Below are 23,334 nucleotides of genomic sequence, written 5' to 3' on the forward strand. Positions count from 1 at the left end.
TTTTGGCTTAAGGTTTTTTTTTTTTTTTTTTTTTGATAACTGCTTTCTGTGTTTTTGCTGGTTATATTTTAATCCTGTTGTGATCTTTAAATTTTACAAAAAGAAATCCAAAGTGTAAATGAGATATTTAAAGTATCATCTTGCATTTTAGAGCCCATACACAAATTAACATTTGATTAGGAAAGCACTTACAGGAGCTTGCTTTATTGGTATTCAAATGCAATAAAATAGGAACACCCTAAATTGGCCTGTTGTTGGCATTTCTGCAACAAGGACTTAAAGGAAAATATCAGCATCGACAGTCACTGCTGTGGCTCCTGTCTCTAAAAATTCTTTGAGAGGATTACCCAAGCTCTTCAAAGTATGAATAGATTTACATATTCATGTCTAAATGTGTTGCATAACAATAAATGTGTCTTGTTTTTTTTTTGTGTTTTTTTTCTTTTGGAGCATGTGCTCACCCAGTCAGTGACATGTATGTTGTTTGTCTCTGCACTTTTTGAATAATACAAGACATGGATACGTGATGATGCTATCAGTTATATGTATTTGATACTCTAAAATAGCTAAAAACATATTGCTAATTTTTTACTGATCAGACCTTCAAACATATATATGTGATCAGACCTTAAATCATATATATGTAACATTACAGTAGATTACATTATAGAACAGTAGCTAGTTGCATATTAAACATTTGATTTTAAATTTCATATGCAGGCGGAAATGTTTAGTCCAGATAAGTGAGAGACTTCAATGCTTTACACTGTACGATTTTTTTTGCCCTTCCACGATTTTCCAGTCGTGCGAGAAATTTTCGATTGGGCCGAGTGAAATGGAGTTCTTTCTGTAAAATTGACAGACCGTAGTAGCCATGTTTGCTCAGTCATGTCTTTTTTCCAAATACATTGTCACTTTTTCTTTTTAGGACTTTCAGGACAAAATTGCACAATTGCCAACGCACCACGTTTTTCTCTAGTGACCTTGATATCTTCGTCTACTTGTTTGGTTTCCGGATAGACAAGTCCGAGTAGCGCAATCTCACTGCAGAGCTGAGTCAGACATGGTTTTTAGACATACAGTGTGAGCATGTAGATCGCATCAGAGTATCAGGCCCTCAGGGTGAGAATATACATCGTGAGTTGTGAACTTTTAAACCCTGCAGTTTCGTCACACAGTGTGAGCTGTAGCTGTTTTGCAATGCAATCCATTATCTTAACTTTTAAATTTGACAACATTTAGAAATCAACTTTTAAAAGGTTAAGAGGTTAAAAAAGCTGAAATAGAGCCACTTTAATGAAAGGTGTTGCTCTTAAACAGCTTAATCTAATCTGAACAGTTCATTGGTTTGGTCATTGAAACCATTTTGTGTTTAGCATTTAGCACAAAATAATAGAAAAGGTAAATTTTGACTTTCCAATTGGCCAGTTAATATTGTAGGCCGATATTAAAACAAATCACAACCTATTTTGAGATGAGTGTGTGGTGATCAGCACCAGAAATTCTTAATTTAATTTTCATTAGTTTTTTACATAAAATTATGTTATATAGATACATAACTTGACTAGACCAAAAAACATTGGTTTTATTTAATGGTTAACGTGTTTGTGTCAGGTTGGGTGGTTGGGGACCCAATACAGAGATGAGGAAGCAGAGATGAGTTTTGCTGATTAAATGAATGAATACATTTGGGGTCTTGTTCATGAATGAGGGGAAGATGGAGCGGGAGATCGATAGGCGGATTGGTGCTGCGTCTGCTGTGAAACGTGCGCTGTACCGGTCCGTTGTGGTAAAGAGAGAGCTGAGCCAAAAAGCAAAGCTCTCAATTTACCGGTCCATGTACATTCCTACCCTCATCTATGGTCATGAGCTTTTGGGTCATGACCGAAAGAACGAGATCTTGGATACAAGCGGCTGAAATTAGTTTTCTCCCTAGTGTGTCTGGGCTCTCCCTTAGAGATAGGGTGAGGAGTTCAGTCATCCAGGGAGGACTCAAAGTAGAACCACTGCTCCTCCACGTCAAGAGGACCCAGTTGCGGTGGCTCAGGCATTTGATTAGGATGCCTCCTGGACGTCTCCCCTGCGAGGTTTTCCGGCACGTCCCACCCTGAGGAGGCCCAGGGGGAAACCAAGGATGTTTCTCGGCTGCCCTGGGAGGGCCTTCCTGCTCTGCCAGAGGAGCTGGCCCAAGTAGCTGGGGGAGGGACTTCTGGGCCTGAACTGTAGCGGCTACCCCTGCAACCCGACCCCGGATGAGAGGTAGAAGATGGATGGATGGATGGATGGATGGATGGATGGATGGATGGATGGATGGATGGATGGATGGATGGATGGATGGATGGATTGTTTTTTTCCATTATGCATCATAATGGGCTTTTTATTTTAGCTTAGGAGAGAGCCAGGAACCTTCTTTGGTGGCATTACTTATATTGAGCTGCACATTTTACCAACAGGTGTGCCAATTTGTCTGTCGGGTATTTATGCTGGTTTCCAGCACTAGAAAAAGCTCTGTAGCAATTTTCTTGTCACCAAGCCTTGACTTGGTTTTTGTGCTCTATAAAAAAAACTCAAATGCCAATTTTCTCAATTTTCGATGAAAGGAAACACCCAGATGATTTTCTGTCTGTCATCCATCATACAAAGATGACTGACAGCTTGCAGAGTCTGCAAATCACCACTGACATTTTGAACTGCAGAATCAAAGCAGAAGTACTCACCATTTATTCTTTCTGATAATTGAGGTGTTACAAAGCAGGTCTTGATTATTTTAATAACAAAATCTAATTCAGGAAGACAACCACTATCAGGTAACATATTTAGGGATTGGAAATAAATCAGACACATAATTATGTTATGTAATGTAAAAGAAAAAAAAACATATAACATTGATAAATTCAATTATCATCATTTATTATATTTTTCCACTTGTATTTTTCTTTTTTTGACCCATCACTTCTTATGAGATCTGACATTCAGGAACTGTCAGTGGAACTGTAATTATATGTTGCAGTTTTGTCACAGTAATGAGAAGAATTACTGTGTAGTGTTGTGGAAATAAGATTCTTTGGGCGGATTTCTGTCGGGTTTGATTTCTCCCTCAAATATCTTGCCTTGTTGTAATTGACTTAGGCACCTGACAAGTGGCGCTGGCGCTAAGCTGTTTGCCTGTAAGTACCAATTAGTTTGTGAAGACAAACAATTTTGAAAGACTATTGAGAATCTTCTCTTCCGAATTGGAAGAACAATAAAGATGTTGTATGAGAAAAGTTTTGGGTCTGGGTTTGTTTGAGATTGGAGTATTTCTGTAAAGGGGCCTTGGGGCCTCAGACTCTGTTGATTACTTTTATCTTCACAGAAATGCATTTCCACCTGCCAGCTGCCAGCCTCATACCAGTCATCTATTCCACTGCTCTTTAATAAAGTCACCCATAGATGCTGGGAGATAAACAGGATCTCTTGTTTTGATGCCCTATAGATGAAATGGATTTATCAAAGTCTTTGCTGAGATACGGTAACAAAACAAGGTGGCAGAGGTTATATACCAAATTCGTTACAAAAGCTGAAGTGCGTCTGTTCCAACCAGCATGTGTGTGTGTGATCTCATAAATTTATATGCATTATTTTCAGCATGACATAATTTTTCTTTTCGTTTTCTACCCCTTCCGCTACCCTGTAGTCCTAATCTATGTTAATCTTACATCAGTTTACCTGGTTGGCCAGGCATTCCCAAAGTCGGTGCTTGAGGCCAGCTGTACGGCAGGTTTTGGAGGTTTACCTTCTCCAGCACAGCTTATTTACATTGATAGTTGTTTAACAGGCTTTTGCTGAACTACAATCATCAGAATCAGCTTTGCTACAGCAGAGAAATCTCTAAAACCTGCAGGACAGCGGAACTCGAGGACCGACTTTGGGGATGCCTGTTGTAGCCTAACAAACCTGGAACTGATTGGAGTGATGGTAGACCTCATTTAATTGTCTATGTAGTTAAAGTAATTCATGTATAAAAAAATACTGTGCTTCTAAAACATTAAAGCTTTGTTAAAGATGTATGGAAACCCTTTTTTAATTGTTTAGAACCAACCTGCAAACCTTCGCACTGAAAGGGGTTATGGGTAAAACTGCTTTACAATTTTGGAACCTATTTAATTATAAAGACTTTTAATTATACATTTTAGTAAAAAAGCTATTATTTTAAATTGAAAATATAATTGCGTTGAACTTCTCTAATACCAACTTTTTTTTAAACCTTTTCTCCCACATTACCGAGTAAGTGGTAGAATGATAAAGCCTGGTTTCTGTAACGCCTTGCTGTGGATGTAGATGAAGGCAAAACAGGCTAAAAGCTTCTCTCTTCAGAATCAGAGTTAGCTTTATTGGCCATATTTGTGTACATGGACCATTGACTCTGCTTTCAGCAGACACAACGGACATTACTGTTGAACATGATAATATCTGTATAGTAATCTGTATTTTTTTGTATACATATCTGATTAAAAAACAAACTAGCACTCTTAGTGCCATCATGAAGGTAAAAGTCTGATAATTTATGTCCAGGATGTTTGTGTTCTGTATCTGCTCTTTTTCTCGCAATACATCTGTACAAGCCCTGAATAGGGGAAAGGTTAGCTCTTCTACTCCTCTCCACAAACGTAATTGTTCTGCTGGCCATCTTTAAAAAGACGAGGAGGATTGAGCTTTTTGAGTTCTCATAAACTACAAGTCCAGTTCATAGGAACCAGAAGTGGTTCACACAATTAGCCTTTTTTTTTACTTTAACAACATGTCTTGTCTTTCCCATTATTGTGGTTAACAGAAAGGAGGACTCTAGATTATATTGGATTATTACCGAACACAAATATTGTTTTAAAAACAGATCCTAAATAATAATATTGATAATAGTTTCACTCTTTACTTTGATTGACCTAAAAGAAAGTACACATTTTAGAAATGTTTCTGCTCTTCGTATTTTACAGGAGCAGATAGGAGTAACAATAATTGACCCTGGGGATTTTATTTAAAGCAATCAAATGTTAGAAAAGTTCTGCTTTCAATATGTACTTATATAAAAAGTGGATTTACAAAAAAAAAAAAAGAAAAAAAACTTTAGGTTAGCATGAGATGATGCTGCTGCCCTAAGTGATTATTTTATTTGTAAGGAACAAGACTGCTAATAAATGCAGGGGATGCTGTATAATTAGCTGATTTCATAGTCATCTAAGGGACTAAAAGGGGGCAACAAAATGTTAGGTTTCATTCTATTTAAACATGAGGAGAAATACATTTTTGGAAAACAGAAAGGATTCCTTGTTTTTCGACATACCTCTATTGCTGAAAATTTGATGCAGGAAAAGATTTAGCTCAACTGACCATGCAGACTATTTTTTGTTGTTGAACATATTGCTAAAACAAATTTTTCCTCTTATTATTCTACAAGAGATGCAGTTGTGGTAAGGTACTCTCCAGCAAGGAGTATGTTTTGTCAAAGGGAATAGAGACTTTAATATTAAAACCTTTGCAAAGGAAATGTAAATTAAATTTGTTACCATATGACAGAAGCAAGGAGAACAGAGAATCTGACATAAATATCTTACATTTAGATAAGGCCTCCATTTAAAAGATTAGTGTATATCCTACTGAAACACTGTATACACCTAAGTCAAGAAAACTGTCTGTGCATAAATACAGTCAGAGAACCCAAGTTTTCTTTTTACATCAGAGTCCCTGGAATATTATGTGCAAGTCTGAGAAATCAGGTGGGTTAAAGTTAAAATGACACAGCTGTCTTTATACAGCCTTCCTCCACAGAAATGTCTCTGTTGCTGTATAACTTCTTGGAGTTGTCAGCAGCTGTTTGAGTATGGGCAGTTCATGGCTCCTTACTGTATAATGGTGTGCCCCAAAACCTGCGGCAACTCAAAGCCTTGATCCACATAAATGATTCTTTGGAATCTAAAGACGGTAGTGAGCCAGTCATTCTCTGGGACAATTGGATCTGCAGTCTCTAACCCCACTGCACCACTTGTAAAATCACTTCAAACTTAAGGATTATTGAAGGTGTTTTTTGCACTTTACACATTCCAAAGGGGCTCAGAGCAGAGCCACTGATCCTCAGCATCGATGGGAATCAGCTGAGGTGCTTTAGGCATCTGTTTCAGACGCCAATCGGATGTAACAGCCACGTGAGACTGGTGTGACTGCATGTTGGTCCAAAATAAAGCAGGAGACTATGATCAATCACTATGATTTTCAATTTTATCATATATATATATATAGCCATTCAAAATTTCCCTCCCCAGTCAATCGCCAGCCGAATGGCAGCCTACTCCCCTGCGACTCCCAGCCAAATCCCATCCAACTTCCAGCCCCTGGCTTTCTCCTAGGCGTGCATTTTTTAAAATCTTACTCCACCCTTTCACTGAATTACAAGGTCTGACCTGGAAATGACACTTCTCTTTGGATCTTACTGTCCACAAATCATGACAGAAAATATTTGGTCTTGCAAGTTTTTCATGACCCACTATCATATATCTTAACTTTGCCCTTTTTGTATGAATTATCATAAGAATATAATTGAAAAACTAGAAAAGGGTGATAGTGAAACCCTGGGTCTGTGGGGCTGAATTCTGTTCAAAGTTATTTTCTCTGATCTGTTACTCCAAGCTGTCTGAGCAGTCTCCTTTGCAGTGCAATGCTTATATATTACTGATGCCCAAATGTATGGCTTGTATAAGTTGTAAAGCGTTACACCATATGTGTGTTAAGAGAGACAGGAGTAAATCCAAATAGAGATGCAATTTGCTCATATCAGCAACACTTTGTGCTTCACTTTTGGCTTGGATGATTTAACTACATGAAGATACAAACACCTCCATCTATATTACCATTGGTCCAAATGGAGTTGTCGTTTCTTTATCTCCACATACACAGCAGTTGTAGATGTGAGGAAAGAGATAAAAGAAACATTATATGCATATATTTATGTTCCAAGACCTCCAGGTGCTTAACAAAAAGTAAAACATTTTTGGAAAATCTGACTGTAATGAGAATTTTTTTTTTTTTAATGTTAGGAATTTAAAATTGGTAAGTGTTGGGGACAGCTGCAGAGGGGAAATTACTTTTTTTCAGTAACAGATGAAATATATATCAAAAACTTTTAAAAAATAACTCTTCGACATACCGGTACCTGGTTTTTTTTGTTTGTTTTTTTCAAATGTACCAGCCTGTCACCAAAATTACATCCAGCTTTTTAAAAAAGCATGATTTGCTTTTCAAGGTAACGTTGTGTGGCAAACAGCAATAGTCTTACAGAATGTATTCTGTTTTCTTAAGATAGATTTGCTAGAGTTCATTGCCCCTCGTAGTGAGAAGAAGAAAATGGGGATTCACAAAGATATTGCGCTTTCTGTGTAAACTGGGCAAGCCTGAATCCCAGTAGGTATTGCTAAATGACTGTGATTTAATGAATGTTAAAGGGAAGGCGGAGCATGTGCTGATCAACTGAAATCGATCGAGTTTGTGCATTTTCTCTGAAATTCAGATTATTGTTTTTAGTTTTTTAGTTTTTTTTTACTCATTTAACTTGGTATAGATGAATATAAGTGGAGATTTCCCAAAAAAGGATGGATTATATTTCATTACATGACAAACTGGCAAAGCAACGATATACTTTTAAGCTTCTGTAGTTGCATGTTCATGTTGCCTGATAATTAGATTAGCAAAGATTTCTCTTGTGTGAAATCTTTGTGAAGTTGACCTTTTCAAGTGTGAAGAGGTCATTTGCAGCACAATTCTGATGAAATTTATAGGTATATTGCTTGGAAATCTGTAAAAGACTGAAATCATTTTTTATTCATTCATGCATTTTAAACATCTCTTTATTGTGTCAGTCTATAAAATAATTTCTAGATCTCGGTTTTCACTGTGATGGGAGTAGAGGTCCAGCTAGTAAAAATATTATGTGTAAATATGAGGTGTTTAAAACCTTTTAGTTTAAAGCAGAAAGAGATGAAATTAAACATTTGCAATGCTTTACTTCCAGCCTGTAACATTAATGTAATGGCTTGCAACCTGTTGACACTTTTATCACCCATAGATTTTGGAAGGCAATAGCTATCGAATGCATCATTGGTTCGAATTTTGCGGGTCATGATTTATTGACTCTTGCAAAGGAAGTCAATAGCTAAATTAGCAGTCTGTCTGCAGGCAAAATTACATTTATGAGGTGAAGTGGGGGCTGCTGAGCTGAAGTGAATATATATGCTTTTAGCAGATATAGATTTGGATTGTTGTTAAGTAATAACTCTGAATCCCTGACTAAAAATCATAAATTTATAGGTAGGAATTGATTATCCAACTTGAGCCAGAGCTGGGACATGATTTTCCTGCAAAAGTGACAATAAATCTGGAGAGAGTAGGCTTTTATAGACCAGACTACACCTACAAAGTAATAGGGTAATAGCGTTTTCTTTTACTGCCTCTGTATGCAAACGATATCTACTTTCTGTGTCCTATTAGTGAAACCCTACAACTAATTAAATACCTTATTCAACAGTATCCTTGACTCTGGATCTAATTACAGGCTTCATATTTACAACGAAAAGACGACAGCCTGTTCATCAAGAGTCAGGCTCCAAATAAACAGCTGCTTTCATAATTGGAAATTCATTTACTAGTTGAAGCTTTGATTGGAAGTGCCCTTACGACCTCCTGTTCCAACATGTTAAATATCTAGTTTGTGTATCTAAAAAGATATTAAATTTAGACTCTTAATAACTTTCTGCATCTCTTATGGTGTATATTTTAATACACTATCAGTCCTCAGGGTGTCTATTCCCACTGGGATCGGTGGAAAAGCATGCAATTTGGGTATTTTCCTGGTCTGAATATGTTAAGAAAACAAAAGGCTGGAGTGATTTGTTTTCGTAAAGTTTATTTACACTAAGTATTAACATTTTTGTTTTTTCCAGATAAGCACTGCAAAACACCATGAAGTCCTTTTAATAATCTAAGGACATGCTATTGATTAGATGTATCTTTAATTAAATGTTTAGTTCAGTTTTGTTTATATAAACTATATCACTGTTTTTAAAGTACTGAAGTGTCAGAGTCATGTAAAAGTATAGGTACCTCTCCAAAGACGCTGACTGAAATGTTACTTGATTTAAAGTTTTAAAGTATGAGAAATGTCTTCTACTTAAGTATAAAAATTACTGTTAAAATAGATGTACTCAAGTAATGTAATGAAAAGTATAAGTAGAAAGTAAAACAAGAAAAATGCAGTTTGAATGATAATCTTTATATTTTGGTAAACTATTAAGGTCAAATTCACTTAAAATAATATACACAACCAAGTGCAGGAGAAATTTAGAACAAGTTTAGACAGAAAATACAACCTTTTTGTAAGCCTTCCTTCTTCAAGTAAGGTCAGCGCTGTACACTTCAGTGACCAAGCTATAGTTACTGAAACAGGAGCATTATAACTACTTCATAAGAAGATACCTTGATGTGTTTCTTCAAATTGGATAGGTAGTTTTAGTAAGATAGAATGTCCATGTCTTTGGGCCGGCATAACAGACACTTCATGCTGTATGACGGATATTTAACGCCCAAGAAAGAGTACATTGTGTTTAAATAAGGCCACGACCAGCGATACTCATCACAACTGGTGGTTCCTCTGTAGCCAAGTCCGACATTGTTGCAGTCGCTATAGTTGTCTCCGTCTGTTCTTCCATGTGGCTGCTGCTGATTGCGAGACTGGTTTTATGCTTAATGGGAGAAGCGAAACAGGTGTATCCTATTAGTGGTGATGAACAAGCCCAGGCAAGTCCCGCCTTTGTTGCAGTCAATCAGTATGTGGGGTCAAAACACTTGCTTTTCTCTCTCTCTCTTAAGATCGAGTACCTAAACCAAACATCGAAAATGTATCGGAGTAAAGGTATGCGATTAAGTTCGGAAATATAGTAAAGTAAAAGTGAAATTTATCATAAAAATGTATACTCCAGAAAAGTATAAAGTACTCCAAAATATACTTAAGTACATTTATTGCCAAAAGTTTTTGCTCACCCATCCAAATTATTGGAATCAAGTGTTTCAGTAACTTCCATGGCCACAGGATTATAAAATCAACCACCTTTGAAAGCAGATTGTTGTACAAATACTTTTAAAAGAATGGGTTGCTCTAAGAGCTCAGTGATTTTCAGTTTGAACTGTGATGGAATGCCATCTGTGCAAAAAGTCCAGTGGTGAAATTTCCTTGATCCTAAATATTTCACAGTCAACTGTCAGCTGCATCACAGGAAAATAGAAGTGCTTGGTGTCGACTGTAACCACGAAGGCGTAAGCCAAGTACTGTGACGGACCAGGGTCAGCAGATGCTAAAGCTCAGCATCCTAGTATGAAGGGGTCAAAGAATTCCCGCAGTCGATCACAACACACCTCCAAATCTTATTTGGCCAACAGATTAGCTCAATAACATTGTGCAGAGAGCTTCATGAAATGGATTTCCATGGCGGAGCAGCTGTTTACAAGCCATACATCACAAAATCCAATGCAGAGCATGTGGTGTAAAGTACACCACCACTGCGCTACAGAGCAATGGAGATGTGTCCTCTGGAGTGACAAGTCACGTTTCTTCAACGGGAAATTTAATGGATGAGTCTAGGTTTGACAGTTGGCAGGAAAACAGTATATGTCTGACTGCATTTTGCTTAGTAAAATCTGGTGGAGGAGGGATTATGGTGTGGGGTTGTTTTTCAGGAGCTGGGTTTAGCCCCTTGGTTCGGTCAAAAGGGACTTTTAATGCTTAAATGCTTCAGCATACCAAGTCATTTTGGATATTTCTATCCTCCAAATGTTGTGGGAACAGTTTGGGACTGGCCCTTCCTCTTCCAGCATGACTGTGCAAGGTCCATGAAGATATGGAGGGCAAAGTTTGGTGTGGATCAACTTTTCTGGCCTCCACAAAGTCCTTACCCTGACCCAATAGAACACCTTTGGGATTAATTAAAGCTACTACGGCGAGCGTTACGGGACAAAATGTCTTCCACGATGTCCGCATCACCTACCTTCTAAGGTGATGAAGTTTGTTTACATAGATAATTTTACAGATAGTATATACTGCCATCTATTGTTCAGTACTGTCTCAGTTCATCTCTCTCAACTTGCCGTAGTTACTTTTGAGCGTAATGGGCGATCTCGCAATCGCTAGTTTGTTGGCTCTGCGCTGCCGTAGCGCAAAGATGTCTGCCTCCATGGCTGCGAGACCCGCTCCTATGTAATTATAAATAACAAATTCTAAGGCAACGCAAATATTAAGGTTAAGAGGCTGAGCTCGTAGATGATGATAAATAACATAGTTATGTATAACATATTATATTTCTGACTGTATATCCCTGTAATTATTACACACTGTAGCTTTAAAGCAGAGATTGATGGCCAGGCCTTCTCGTCCAATATCAGTATGTGACCTCACGAATGTGCTTCTGGAAGAATGGCTATGAATTTCCCATTAACACACCTAAGCTTGTGGATAGCCTTCCCAGAATAGTCGAGGGTGGACTGACATTGTATTGACTTACTGTCGATTAAGAAAGGGATGTCACTTAAGCTCATATTTGAATCAACTCAAATTAACAAATAATTTTGGCAATAAAGTGTAGTAACAATTCACAACGCATGTTTTCTCAAAGCACTTTACAAGGAAAAAATTTAATAAAAGAAATCTCTATCTAGGAAAACCCAGTTGTCTTATGTCTATTGTAGGGCAGCCATGTACAACCATAATCACATACACAATACACCTGTGGGATGAAGCTTGAGTACCCAGAGACAACCCATAGGGAGAATATGCAAACTCATTGCAGTTAGACCCGGAGGCTGGGAATTGAAGCCGCAAGCCAACAATGCCACAAACTGCAAAAACATGCAGCCCTATAACTAGCTATATCATTATTTATCTATTTAATTAAATTTAATTCCATTCTGCTTATTTATACAGCGGCAATTCACAACACATGTTATCGCAAGACACTTTACAGAGACAATTCATCCAGACCATTCAGTCAGATTGGTTCAAAAGTTTTTATTTAAGGAAAACCAGCTTACTTATAATTCATATTAATATTATATATACTTTCTTCAATTTAACATTCATCTGGCCAATAGATGATATCATACATGAGAGGAAAAGGAAAAAAAAAATCGTGTTCACAAAGCCTTATTTTAACAGGACGGTCTCTTTAAAGCTGTCACATTAGACCAATACCTCATAAAGATAGATAGCCTCTATATTTAGATTAAGGGGAAAGTAGACTGCCTTGTCCTTAGCTCTATTCTGTACTCTATAGCTTGCCCCAATTTTATCTGTGTACTCTTTGCAGAAATACTATATCTGACAGTTTACAAATGATCAAAGTAAGGTTCAATATGCTTAAATTACACCTGGTACCTGATTAATTAAAAACAATTAAACTTTTTAGTGTCTTCAGTTTGTAATATATTCTTGAAATATGTGATTTACCAGTTTTTCAGCTGTTTAAGTATTTTTGGTGGCATAAGGAAACTGAATGTACATTTTTGCTGTACTAGGGATAGGTGTTGTACTATTTAGTATAACATCTACTAATTTGCAGTACCTGTCCCTATCTGGGCTCCTGGTTACATAAAACAGAAGAAAAAAAAAAAGGTTTTATGGAGCAATGTTTTTTTAGAGCCTCCCAGAATCATTATGCATTTCAGGGAATTAGTGTAATTGGTCCTAATTTACAATAATCACTTGCTCAGTGGGGTTGCACAGTGGTTGGATAGTAAGCACCATCACCTGACGATCAACAAGGTTGAGATTCAGTTCAGATTTTCTTCCTCTCCCTCTACATGTGTTGTTCTTTGTTGCTTTGTAATATCCCAGTGAGTTTAATTTTTATAGAGTAACCAATAGGTATGTGTAATCTATTGGCATGGCTCAGCTATAAAAAGACCAAAAATACAAGGATCACATGGTATTCCAGTAGTGTAATACAATTCAGAAAACTAAAAATTCTCATTTTATTGTTTTATCAATTCAAAACACATAATCTTATGACACTTTACAGAGATTATTCAGTTCAAAATAATCCTACCCTTAACACTATTTACGTTAAAATAATATCACAGCGTCATATTATTAACATCAATTATACTTTGGTCAATTCTTCTGACTTGGAAAAGTACTATAATGTACAAGTACAGGCTACATATCATTTACCATTGTTCTTTGTAAAGTATTATTACAGATCTGGGGGCTAATATGTGACAGGTAATTAGGTAATTAGCATCAGACGATACCTCCTGTAAGCTGTTTTTTAAAATTGTCAATTTAATTAAATGACATGGTAAGTCTTGCAGGGAATTCAAAGTTTGGAAAAAAAACTCTTCTGCATTTTATCTGTGGATTCTTGTCAAGAATGTCTTTAAATTATCTGTTGGAGCTGTTTTATTTTTATCTTATTCTGTATTTATCCTGTTTACTCTTGTAAACCTTTATTATAGTGTATTGAAAGATTCCTTTGCAGAAAGTTGCAAAAAGTGTGTGCTTCCTTCAAATATATAGCTTGTTCCACATACTGAAAGACACAACAACACCATGATGTTTTCAAATACAGATATCACTGATATGATGTTTAAGAGTGCCTAATTGCTAATTCTTTGAACATTGTGTGTTAACTGATTAAAACACTTTAAATTGCCTTTTTACTGAAATGTACTTTATAGATAAACCTGCCTTATTTACTTTCCCATTATTTCTTATGGGATCTTATGGGACCTATGATCTGCTGCAATTTTTAAAAGAACATCAATATGAGTTTCTCTGGTATTTGGACTTGCATAAGCACTTAGTTGTATTTGGTAGAGTACTGGTCGTTATGATGGAAAAAAATAACATTCTAATTTCAGTTCTTTCTGAAAATGTCTGACAGTGTTCCTTAGCTTTTGGACACCACTTTTAATTACATTTTTTTTTTTATTCCTTCAGAAATCTTGCAAAGAGCACCAAGTAATTGGTGTTTTATGGATCGAGTATACTCTTTCCACTTCAGTTTTAGTTTAAGGCCTTAGGAGAGCTCTTTGCTTTTATGGTTAAAGAGGTAAAACATTTTTTGGGGGGTTCCTTGGTAATGGAAACCTTTTTAGGATACATATTATGTATAATCTATCAGATCGTAATGTGTATTTATAGTGGCTGTCTAAATACTCACAGAATAGAGTAATTTCATTAGTTACTATGTTTTCTTGTCTGCAACATTTATTCCAATTAATTTTTTGAATATATAGCCATCCTTGAGGTCTTTGGATGCCAAATGGTATATGGTTTAAAAGATATACCAAAGACTTTTGATATATATGCATATATGGATATGTTTACTGTGGTAGGGTTTATCATGATGAAAGTACTCATTTTGTACATGAAAAAAACTCCCTGTTTATTATTTAGTATTTTGTCCAATAAGGCATTTTTTATTTATCCAATACTATTCCTATAGAGGAATAGGGGCTTTACCCGGACTTTTGGTGGCCTCCTCCTTCACAGCTATTCATCAGATATGCATCTACAAACATGAAAAGAAAAACTTTCCCTAGTGCCATAATCTGACAGGAAAATGATTTGCTGCTAAATACATACTTCTCATAGTTAGGATGTTAGGATGTCACCCTTATTTTGAAATTCAGCTTCACTGTAAAATAAAATAAAAAAATGAAACTGCTCCACAGCTGAGCTTTTGGCATGAAAGTCTTAATCCTCTTGGTATCAATTATGGCTGAACCAATGGTTTAGCTTCTGCTTTATTCCTGTGGGTCCTGGTTGGAGAAAAAGGCAACACTTTTCCATCTTTAACCATCTTGTAAGGATTTCTCTTAAACCTTTAATCTCTAAAGATGAGGTTCTACAGGGATTCTTGGTTATAGTAATGCCTGGGAGAGGAATATTGAATAATGTGATGTCTGGGTTTGAAGTTAGGAGATTTTTAAAGGGGAGGAATGTGGGCCAAAGACCACCATGCAGCGAATTAATCCTGCAAAGCCTACTACTCTGTGGAGTACAGATCCTTTACGTAAATTGCAACTGATTGTAATGCTACCCACTGCCATTTTCTCTTCATTATTTCCATTCTTGAGGAAAATGTCTGTGACACTCCCCATTATTCTAAGTGGTGAAATACTGTATGTTTTGTTTTCTGACATATTTGATGAAGTGCTTTGTATTTTTCTATGTTTAAAAAAAAAAAAAAAAAAAACTTCAGTATGTTTAAATTTGACTCTAAGGAAAAGTAACAATTTCTACATCATTTTTAAAGAAAAGACAATGGGAGTCAGGTGGATATTTGAATACAACAGCCTTTACTGCTCACGCCTAAATAGCCTCTATAAGTCCCTCGACTGGTAACTAGAGGGACAATTTGGGGAAGTTTGATATAACTGTAAATCAAGTGTTTATGGGAAGGCCTGTGAGGTTTGTTTGCAAAGATGAGTGGACAAAAGGAAGATCAGCAAACAGTAGAAGCAGAGTTAGCTTATACAGTAAAACTGGACATATCACAGAGCTCTATTCAATCCCTCATCTGAAAATAGAAATGGCCTAACTGCAAACTTACCAAGAGAGAAAAGTTCCCCTAAACTAAGAGGTCTGGCAAAAAAATCAAGGGTAACCCTGATGGAGCTGCAGAGGTCTACAGCTTCAGAGGGAGAAACTGCTAAGTAGGGCTACTATTTGAGATATAATCCACAAATCTGTAGTTTTAATCAAAAGATGTTGTTGAAATAATGCTGTAAGAATGGTAGTGGTAACAAAGCTTGGGTTATGCTTGATGCGTTATTCAGGACCACATGGCCAAATGATGTTATATTTAGCTTGCACGCCCCTCCGAGCTGTGACCAGAATTTCTGAACTGCAACTACGCAGACAAGTCGGCATGGAAAAATATGCCGAGCGTGCAACAGCTCCTACTGGCGAGGGTTTGTAAATGTGAACACCTACAGACATACCATCATTTAGCCCATAGATACAACTACTATCAACAGATTGTAGGAAAACTCCTGGAAAGAAATGACTGTTTCTTTTGGATGGCATAAAGAGGCTGCTTTTAAGAATCCTCCAGTCAGATGTGGAGAAACAAATCTGCTGTTTGAAGATGTTGTAGCAGCATCCCATCATCCATGCTAACACACCCTTTCTCTGCTTTTCCCCCCATCCAGCTTCACTCCAACTCAGATAAAGGTGACGGATCCGTCAGGTATATTCTGAGTGGAGAGGGAGCAGGGTCTATATTTATCATCGACGAGGTGACGGGTGATATTCATGCAACCAAGAGCTTGGATCGGGAGAGGAAAGCACATTATGTCCTGCATGCACAAGCCTTGGACCGCAACACGGAAGAGGCCCTGGAACCAATGTCGGAATTCATAATCAAAGTGCAAGACATCAACGACAATGCACCTCAATTTCCAGATGGACCCTTTGTAGCTGAGGTGCCCGAGATGTCTGAAGTGGGTGAGTAGTGCAGCTTAATAAAATTGAGCTTTAAATGATTGCCTTTTGCTGACAGTTACCGTAAGTCAGAGGGAGGATGAAAAACACGGATCAGAACTGGACTGTAGTGGCTTATTTGCTACCTTTTATATAACACTCATGCCATCATTACATTTGTGCTCTGCAGTAAAAAGGGAAAATATCAAGGGAGGACCTTTGCCTTCACCCTTGTGTATAATTTAAAACTACTCAGAGCAAAATGATTGTATTAATATGACAAAAGTGCAGTCAAACATTTACCCTATGCTGCATTTTGGTTTGACAGTCTTCTCCAGTATGTTTGATCTTCTGTAAGCCAGAGTCCTTTTTTCATCATTTTTTAATTTTTTTTCCCTCTCAATGCTCTTATTCTTCCCCTCTCGGGTGGGCAGGTCTTTGTGAGCACTCAATAGTGCCTCTGCCATCAACACTGTAGAGTACCCCCACATTACGGAGGAATGTAAAGCCTCCATCCTCCTTCACTGAGACAGCTACTCTTCGCATGCCCAAGCGTCATGTGGAAAAACATCCACGTTTTGTTCCTTTTTTCTCCCTGGTTCTGTTTTTAGCTTGGATGAACAAAGGCAGCTCTTTTTTTTCAGTCTGGTGGATTCTATCTCACGTGCAACAGCTTTAAAGTATGAAGCTCTAATACTTTTAAATGATATGTTGCTTGGCCTGAACTGCAGCCAAAATGCTGTCAGAGTGTTTTTGCTTCAGATGCATTATAAACATTTGGTTTGTGAAAGTGACAGTGCGGTGGAAGCTTCCCGTTTATTTCAGTCCTATATGAAATTACCCGCAGAAATATATTGGAGACTGAATGACTTCATTTGGGTTGGAGAAGATGAGAGGAGCTGACTAAACATGCAACATTTGACAGGTCTGTCAGCACCCTCTTTATATACGGTCAATATCTCTATGGTTGCCCTCATGAATATTCATGAGCTGGCCAGGCCTGATGCACACACAGCTCTGCTTGTTGCTGTGTAGGTTTCTGACTCAGGTATGTTAAATAAATTTTTAATTATCACAAGTGATGAATATTTAGGTGTTGGTCTAAGATAAATGTGTTTCTGTAAACCAAGGGGGAGAATCATACATTTTTAAACAAAAGTGGAGTTTTTTTTTTTTTTTTTTTGTCTTTAGATCCAATTGAATGGAAAACAAAATGAATTCTAGGCAGTGCCTTGCAAAACCATTAATGCCAGTTTCATTCATTCAAACCGTATTATATTGAAACTACCATCCTGAAAGATTTCTTCTTTTCTGCTTTCTAGTCAAACCTCTGGTAATCAAACATATTTTGCAACCAGCTAACAAGAGTAAATAAACCCTCACTCCCAAGCCTTGGTTTAGGAATAAATGTCATCAGCCAAGATTTTTAAGAGCCAGGCTACTGTAAATTTTAAATACTCAGTTTAATGGGGCTATTTATCATAACTGGCAATGGTCATGGTTGGTCAGCAAAAAAAAAAAGTTACCTGTCACATCAAACTGAAGTTGAATGGCTGCATTTACACCAAATATAATGCCAGGTCTATGGTGAACATGCATCCCAGGGCAATGGAAGTTCTGCAACCATTCCATGCCTTTGCACATGTTTTTCTTTGTTTTTTTGGGGGGGATTTCAAGCATCTGATCATCCAGCTCACCCGAAGTGCAATATTAAAAGTTGGGAAAATTCTGAATTCTTAGAGGTTTACTTGGGATGTTCTGATCAGGATTTTTGCAGCCGATCAAGATACCAACCACCTAGAGGGTTGATACTGTTCACTGCGACTGTTGTTTTGTTTGGATTTAGGGATTAATGCTACAACTGGCTTTGTAATCTGGCAAAATGAAATCATGAAATCACCTTATTTAGACAAACATACAAAAAAAATGCATACTACAGCAAGTATTAAATCAGGTTTAACATTCAAAGTCAAAATCAGGTTGCAATCAAATAAAAAAAATCATAATTTACCAAATCAAAACTGCCTCAGAGCATGGCTGATTGCTTTATGGATTTGCAAACTCTGCTGTGCAGTTCTGGTACCTACACCGTGTCAGAGTGAGTGAGCCATTAAAACCCTCTTCCGGGCTTTGACCCATGTTGGTTAGAATAGATGGTTTTACTTAATAAATGAAATAAATGTTTGACAAATAAATTCTGTTTTCCATGGGTTGCTATGAAGTTAATGCTAAAATACAGTTCTTTGACAAAAACAAAATGAAAACTAACAGAAAAAAGCTACTCTGTCACACCAATCTATGCTCTGCCCTACACCATGTCGATTTATCACATAGCATCCAGTGAAATATCTCTGGTTATGAAAGAGGACACTATAAATGTGATCAATACTTAAGAAAGGCGCTGTTTACCTCAATCTTTGCAACCCAGTTTTAGTCTAAGTTATTTCAAAGTTTTGCCAAACTCAATCATCAGTTACAGGTGATAAAACCAATCAGTATTGATGTTCCAAACAAATAAATCAATGTCTGTGATAGATAGAACAATTAGCCCTCTTTATCCGTCCTCTTTTTCTTTTTGTCCATGTCTATTAAAGTAATTTGGTTTCCTCTGGCTCCCTTCAGCATGAAATCGGCTGGAACAATCAACTGTCCTCACACTCTGGAGCACTAATCCCCCACCACATTTGTCAATACTGAATCACCTTTGTGTTGGAATGGGTTGTCTTGGACTGTGGCAGCTAATTGTTTGTGATGCTCAGTCTCTCCAGTCTTATTTGATTAGCTGCTTACATCCCAGGTAGAACAGCTGCACAATCCTTTCTGTATTAATTGGGGTTAATAGTGTTCTAGTAAGTGCTGGTTTAAAGGAGATAAAGTTCCATTGCAGTGGCTGTTTTCTAACAGTGGTTTAAAAATACATTCCATTTATAACATTATAAACAATAATCATGAGAGAATATTCTTTTAAAAAATCAGTCAACCATCAATCAGAAATTTCAGTTAAAAATGTTGAAGTACTGTTTAGGTGTAAGCTTTTGTGTGTCATGGTTTCGTTCTGTTTAAGTTTTCTTTTTGAATTTTCATTGGTTTCATTTCCATTCAATGGTATTTTAGTTGTTTTCTGGTTGTATTTGAGTTCTAATGTATTTCATATTTACCCCCCGTTGCCCCTTTGTGTCAGTCTCCTTCCCCTAGCTAACTTCTACTTGCTTTTGTCCACACCTGCTCCCAGTCAGTTGATTACTCGAGTCTTTGTTTTGTTTGGCATATATACTCCTCTCTTCAGTTACTGTTTGCTGCTTTTTCATCGTTTCTTGAGCCTCATGTGGATCTTCCCTGTCGCAATCTGGTTATTGGTTTTCTGAATTTTGTTATTTTCTGATTTTTGTCTCAGTTGCCACCTTTTGGATTATTAAATATGCAAGAAAACCACTTTAGCTTTTCTCTCTGCATTTGGGTCCACATCAAGCCTCCTAACAACCTGACATTGTGGTTTTAGCAATGCTTTGATATAAATCTAAAATATTCCTCCAACCAAATGTGTCACATGTATTCTGAAGCTCTAATTTCACTTATATCATTAATTCCTCTTGCTTGCTTTTGAAGAGAACATAAAGTGATGACATATTAAATCAAGTGTGAGAAAAGAACAAATAAAATTGGCCAATTTACCCCAAACTTCATTGCCTACTTATGGGTAATTCCTTTTCTACCTTTCAAGTCAAACTTAAAAAACACTTTATTTTGCACTGTTGTATTAAAAAAAAAAACATTCAGCCCACTATCCACGTTTAGACAGGACCCGTATTTTTAGCTCCTTAAAAAAAAATACAGGTAGGAATTACCATCCATCCATCTTATCCGATTCTTCCCTTTATTCCATCATGGTGGTGGTGCGGTTGGTGCATATCTCTGGCAGTCTATGGGCGAGAAGTCTGTCACAGGGCAACACAGAGGCACAAAGAAGCATTCAACCATGCACACACAAACTCACACCTTAGAACAATGTAGAGATGCAAATTCACCTAAAAGTAATTGTTTTGGGAGGGAGCCGGAGAACCCAGAGAGAACCTAGGCATGTACACGGAGAACATGCAAACTCAATCAAAAAAGACCCCGGGCTGGGAATCGAACCCAAAGGCTTCCTGATGCAAAGCAACAGTGCTACAAACTGAACCAAAGTGCAGCCAAAGATATGAATTACCATAAAAAAAAAACATTGTCATCATATAAACATAATGACAATAAAATATTCACAGCCATTGGTATAAATACACATATACAGTAATACATTTATATTGCTCCAATTAACAAAGCATTTAATTCTCAAGTCACTTTATTTATTTATATAATTTAATCAGATAATCCAGTCAGATTGGTAAAATTTCTATCTAAGGAGAACAAGCTGACTGTATCAAGTTATTGACTTGCTGGACCCATATCTATGTGTACAAGAGAAACCAAACTATATATTGGAAAAACAGGCCAAACTTTATAATCTATAATCAAAAGTGTTTGATTGTATTTGATTGCTGCAGCACAGCTGACACCCTGCTCCAGGATAGTATCATGCCCCAAACAGGAGCTTAGCAAATGAAGTTACCATGACGTTAAAAAGCCGAGAGAATAAGGTTTGGGGTTGAACCCACAAATACTACAGAATAGGAGAATATAAATAGAACGAAGCAGGATAATTAAAAAGTGGTACTTTTGTCCTCCTGCAGCCTTAACTTTACACATGAGAAGGAGGACAGTGCAGGATATTTTTAAATAAAAAAATGGACAGGAGGTGTATTTTCTTTTGTATTTTATTTAACCTTTATGTAAACAGGAAAATCCCATTGAAATTACCACCTTGTTTTTTCGGACTATAAAGAGCACATCACTATAAGCTGCAGCCACAAAATATTTTGAAAAAACTGGAAACATAAATATATAAGCCGAAGCTTATATATCTACGCAACTGTCTCCCACCAAACCTGTAGGGGGGCTCTACATATCACCCCTTAAGGAAGTATAAAGAAGAATGCTAGCTTGTTGGCTCATAGTAGTAAGAGCTTCTACTGAAAGATTGGGCTTAGCTCTTTATTTCAGCTCTGCGGGTGTTGAGCCCAGTCTCTTCATTGGTTCGACAGTTTTAATGAGGCAAATAAATGTCAAAATGTGTGAATTTGAGACATTGGTTCTCCGCCATGTCTGCTGCTAACATGTTCTTGTCCTAAATGAAAATTGGCCCCTTAATTTCCAAATTTGACTTCCCCCTCTGGGGGTTAGTAAAAATTCACAGAAACATTCTTATAAGCTACATGGTTCATGTGAAAAAAGAAGCGGTTTATAGTCTGGAAAATTGCTGCAATCTTTTATCAATGGAGTCCTGGCCAAGAAAGTGGCACAGATCACAATAATTCAGTACATTACAGAAAATGTATAAAAAATTATTTACTATTTAAAAACATTTAGAAAGTATGTATTTCATTTCCAACCCTTTGAGAAAGAGTTTAAACCGGCCTATTAAAGCCAGTTCTTTTAATTTAAAGTATTTTTGTGTGTTTCTTATTGTGGTGACAGAATACTGAAATGCTATCTTACCAGTTTCTGTGGGGAAAGTTGGTACAGACAGTAGCAGTGATTCTTGTAAATAAAAAGAATAAAGTCCAGCTGCTTTTGGTTTACTATATTCACCCAGTTTTCAGGGGATCTGACCTAGAATACTCTTATGAATTAACAAATAGCAATGAGTGATTCTACAATTCACGACTGCTGACTGGCCCACATATATGTAAAGTTCCCAGTGATGTACGCAATGCATCAGCTTGTGCTAAACCTCAATGAGGCATTATAAACAGTCCTGTATTTTCAATACTCCGGTAAGGGGAATTAATAAGACAGAGGGGAAGCAAAAAGAACAGAAACACATCAAAGATGCTCTTCGAACCTTTGTATACCCAAAAGACACGCAGCTGAACATTACAGTGAGATGATTAAAAGCAAAAAACATTGCCATCCCATATGTTGCTGGACTCTCTGAAAAACTCAAGACGATTTTCCCCAAACACAAAATCCCAGTACTTTTCAAACCTAACAAGACCCGTAAATAGAGATTAGTGCATCCTAAACACAAAACCCCCAGACCAAATATGTGCGGAGTGATCTATGCAGTCCAGTGCACTGAGGAATGCTCTGATCTTTATATAGGAGGAACCAAACAACCTCTCAACAGACGCATGGCCCAACACAGAAGTACGACCTCCTTGGGACAAGACTCTGCGGGAAAGCTACACCTTATGGACAAAGGACATTCTTTTGAGGACCAGAATGTTCACAATTTGGACAAAGAAGATATGTGGTTTGAGAGGGGGTTGAACAAAGCCATTTATGTTAAGAAAGAAAAACTAAACAGAGGGAGTGGACTCAGATTTTAACTTTCAAAAACCTACAATTCAGCAATTGGGTCGAATCCTTTCCACTATCATTGCACCCCCAACCCCTTTACAGGGGAACAGAACACCTCACCTGTTTAGCCAGGCCAACAATTCCCTTTAACAACCCTCTTTCAGAGACATAGACAGGTATCCGGTATTACAGGCTAAAAAAGAAACCAAACGACCCCCATTTAAAAGGGGCGGACCTGTTCTTCCGTGTCATTTTGCTTGTAGTCTACACAAAAACAAGGCTTTGTTTTTGGTCCACTCTATAAAGCCTTAAACGCAACACTATTTCTGACATTTTGAATTGAAATAGCTTCCTGTAAGGGAAGTGAAACATCTTCAAACTTGGAAACAAAGTCCAGTGGATTGTTTTTTTTGTTTGTTTTTTTTACTATTTTGGAATTCAAA

At 37.1% G+C, this 23,334-nt stretch overlaps 1 protein-coding gene across 1 annotated transcript in view; it reads left to right on the plus strand.

Annotated features, from left to right (window-relative positions):
* The window catches only part of cdh18 (cadherin 18, type 2), a 194,123-nt gene that overhangs the window by 63,513 nt on the left and 107,276 nt on the right, over positions 1–23,334 (plus strand). The window contains exon 3 of the mRNA XM_015370148.1: positions 16,228–16,522. Coding sequence (XP_015225634.1) covers positions 16,228–16,522 — 295 coding nt within the window. The remainder of the gene's footprint in view (positions 1–16,227; positions 16,523–23,334) is intronic.

This window comes from Cyprinodon variegatus, unplaced genomic scaffold, assembly GCF_000732505.1.
Source record: "Cyprinodon variegatus isolate N-32 unplaced genomic scaffold, C_variegatus-1.0 Scaffold42, whole genome shotgun sequence".
NCBI lineage: Eukaryota > Metazoa > Chordata > Actinopteri > Cyprinodontiformes > Cyprinodontidae > Cyprinodon > Cyprinodon variegatus.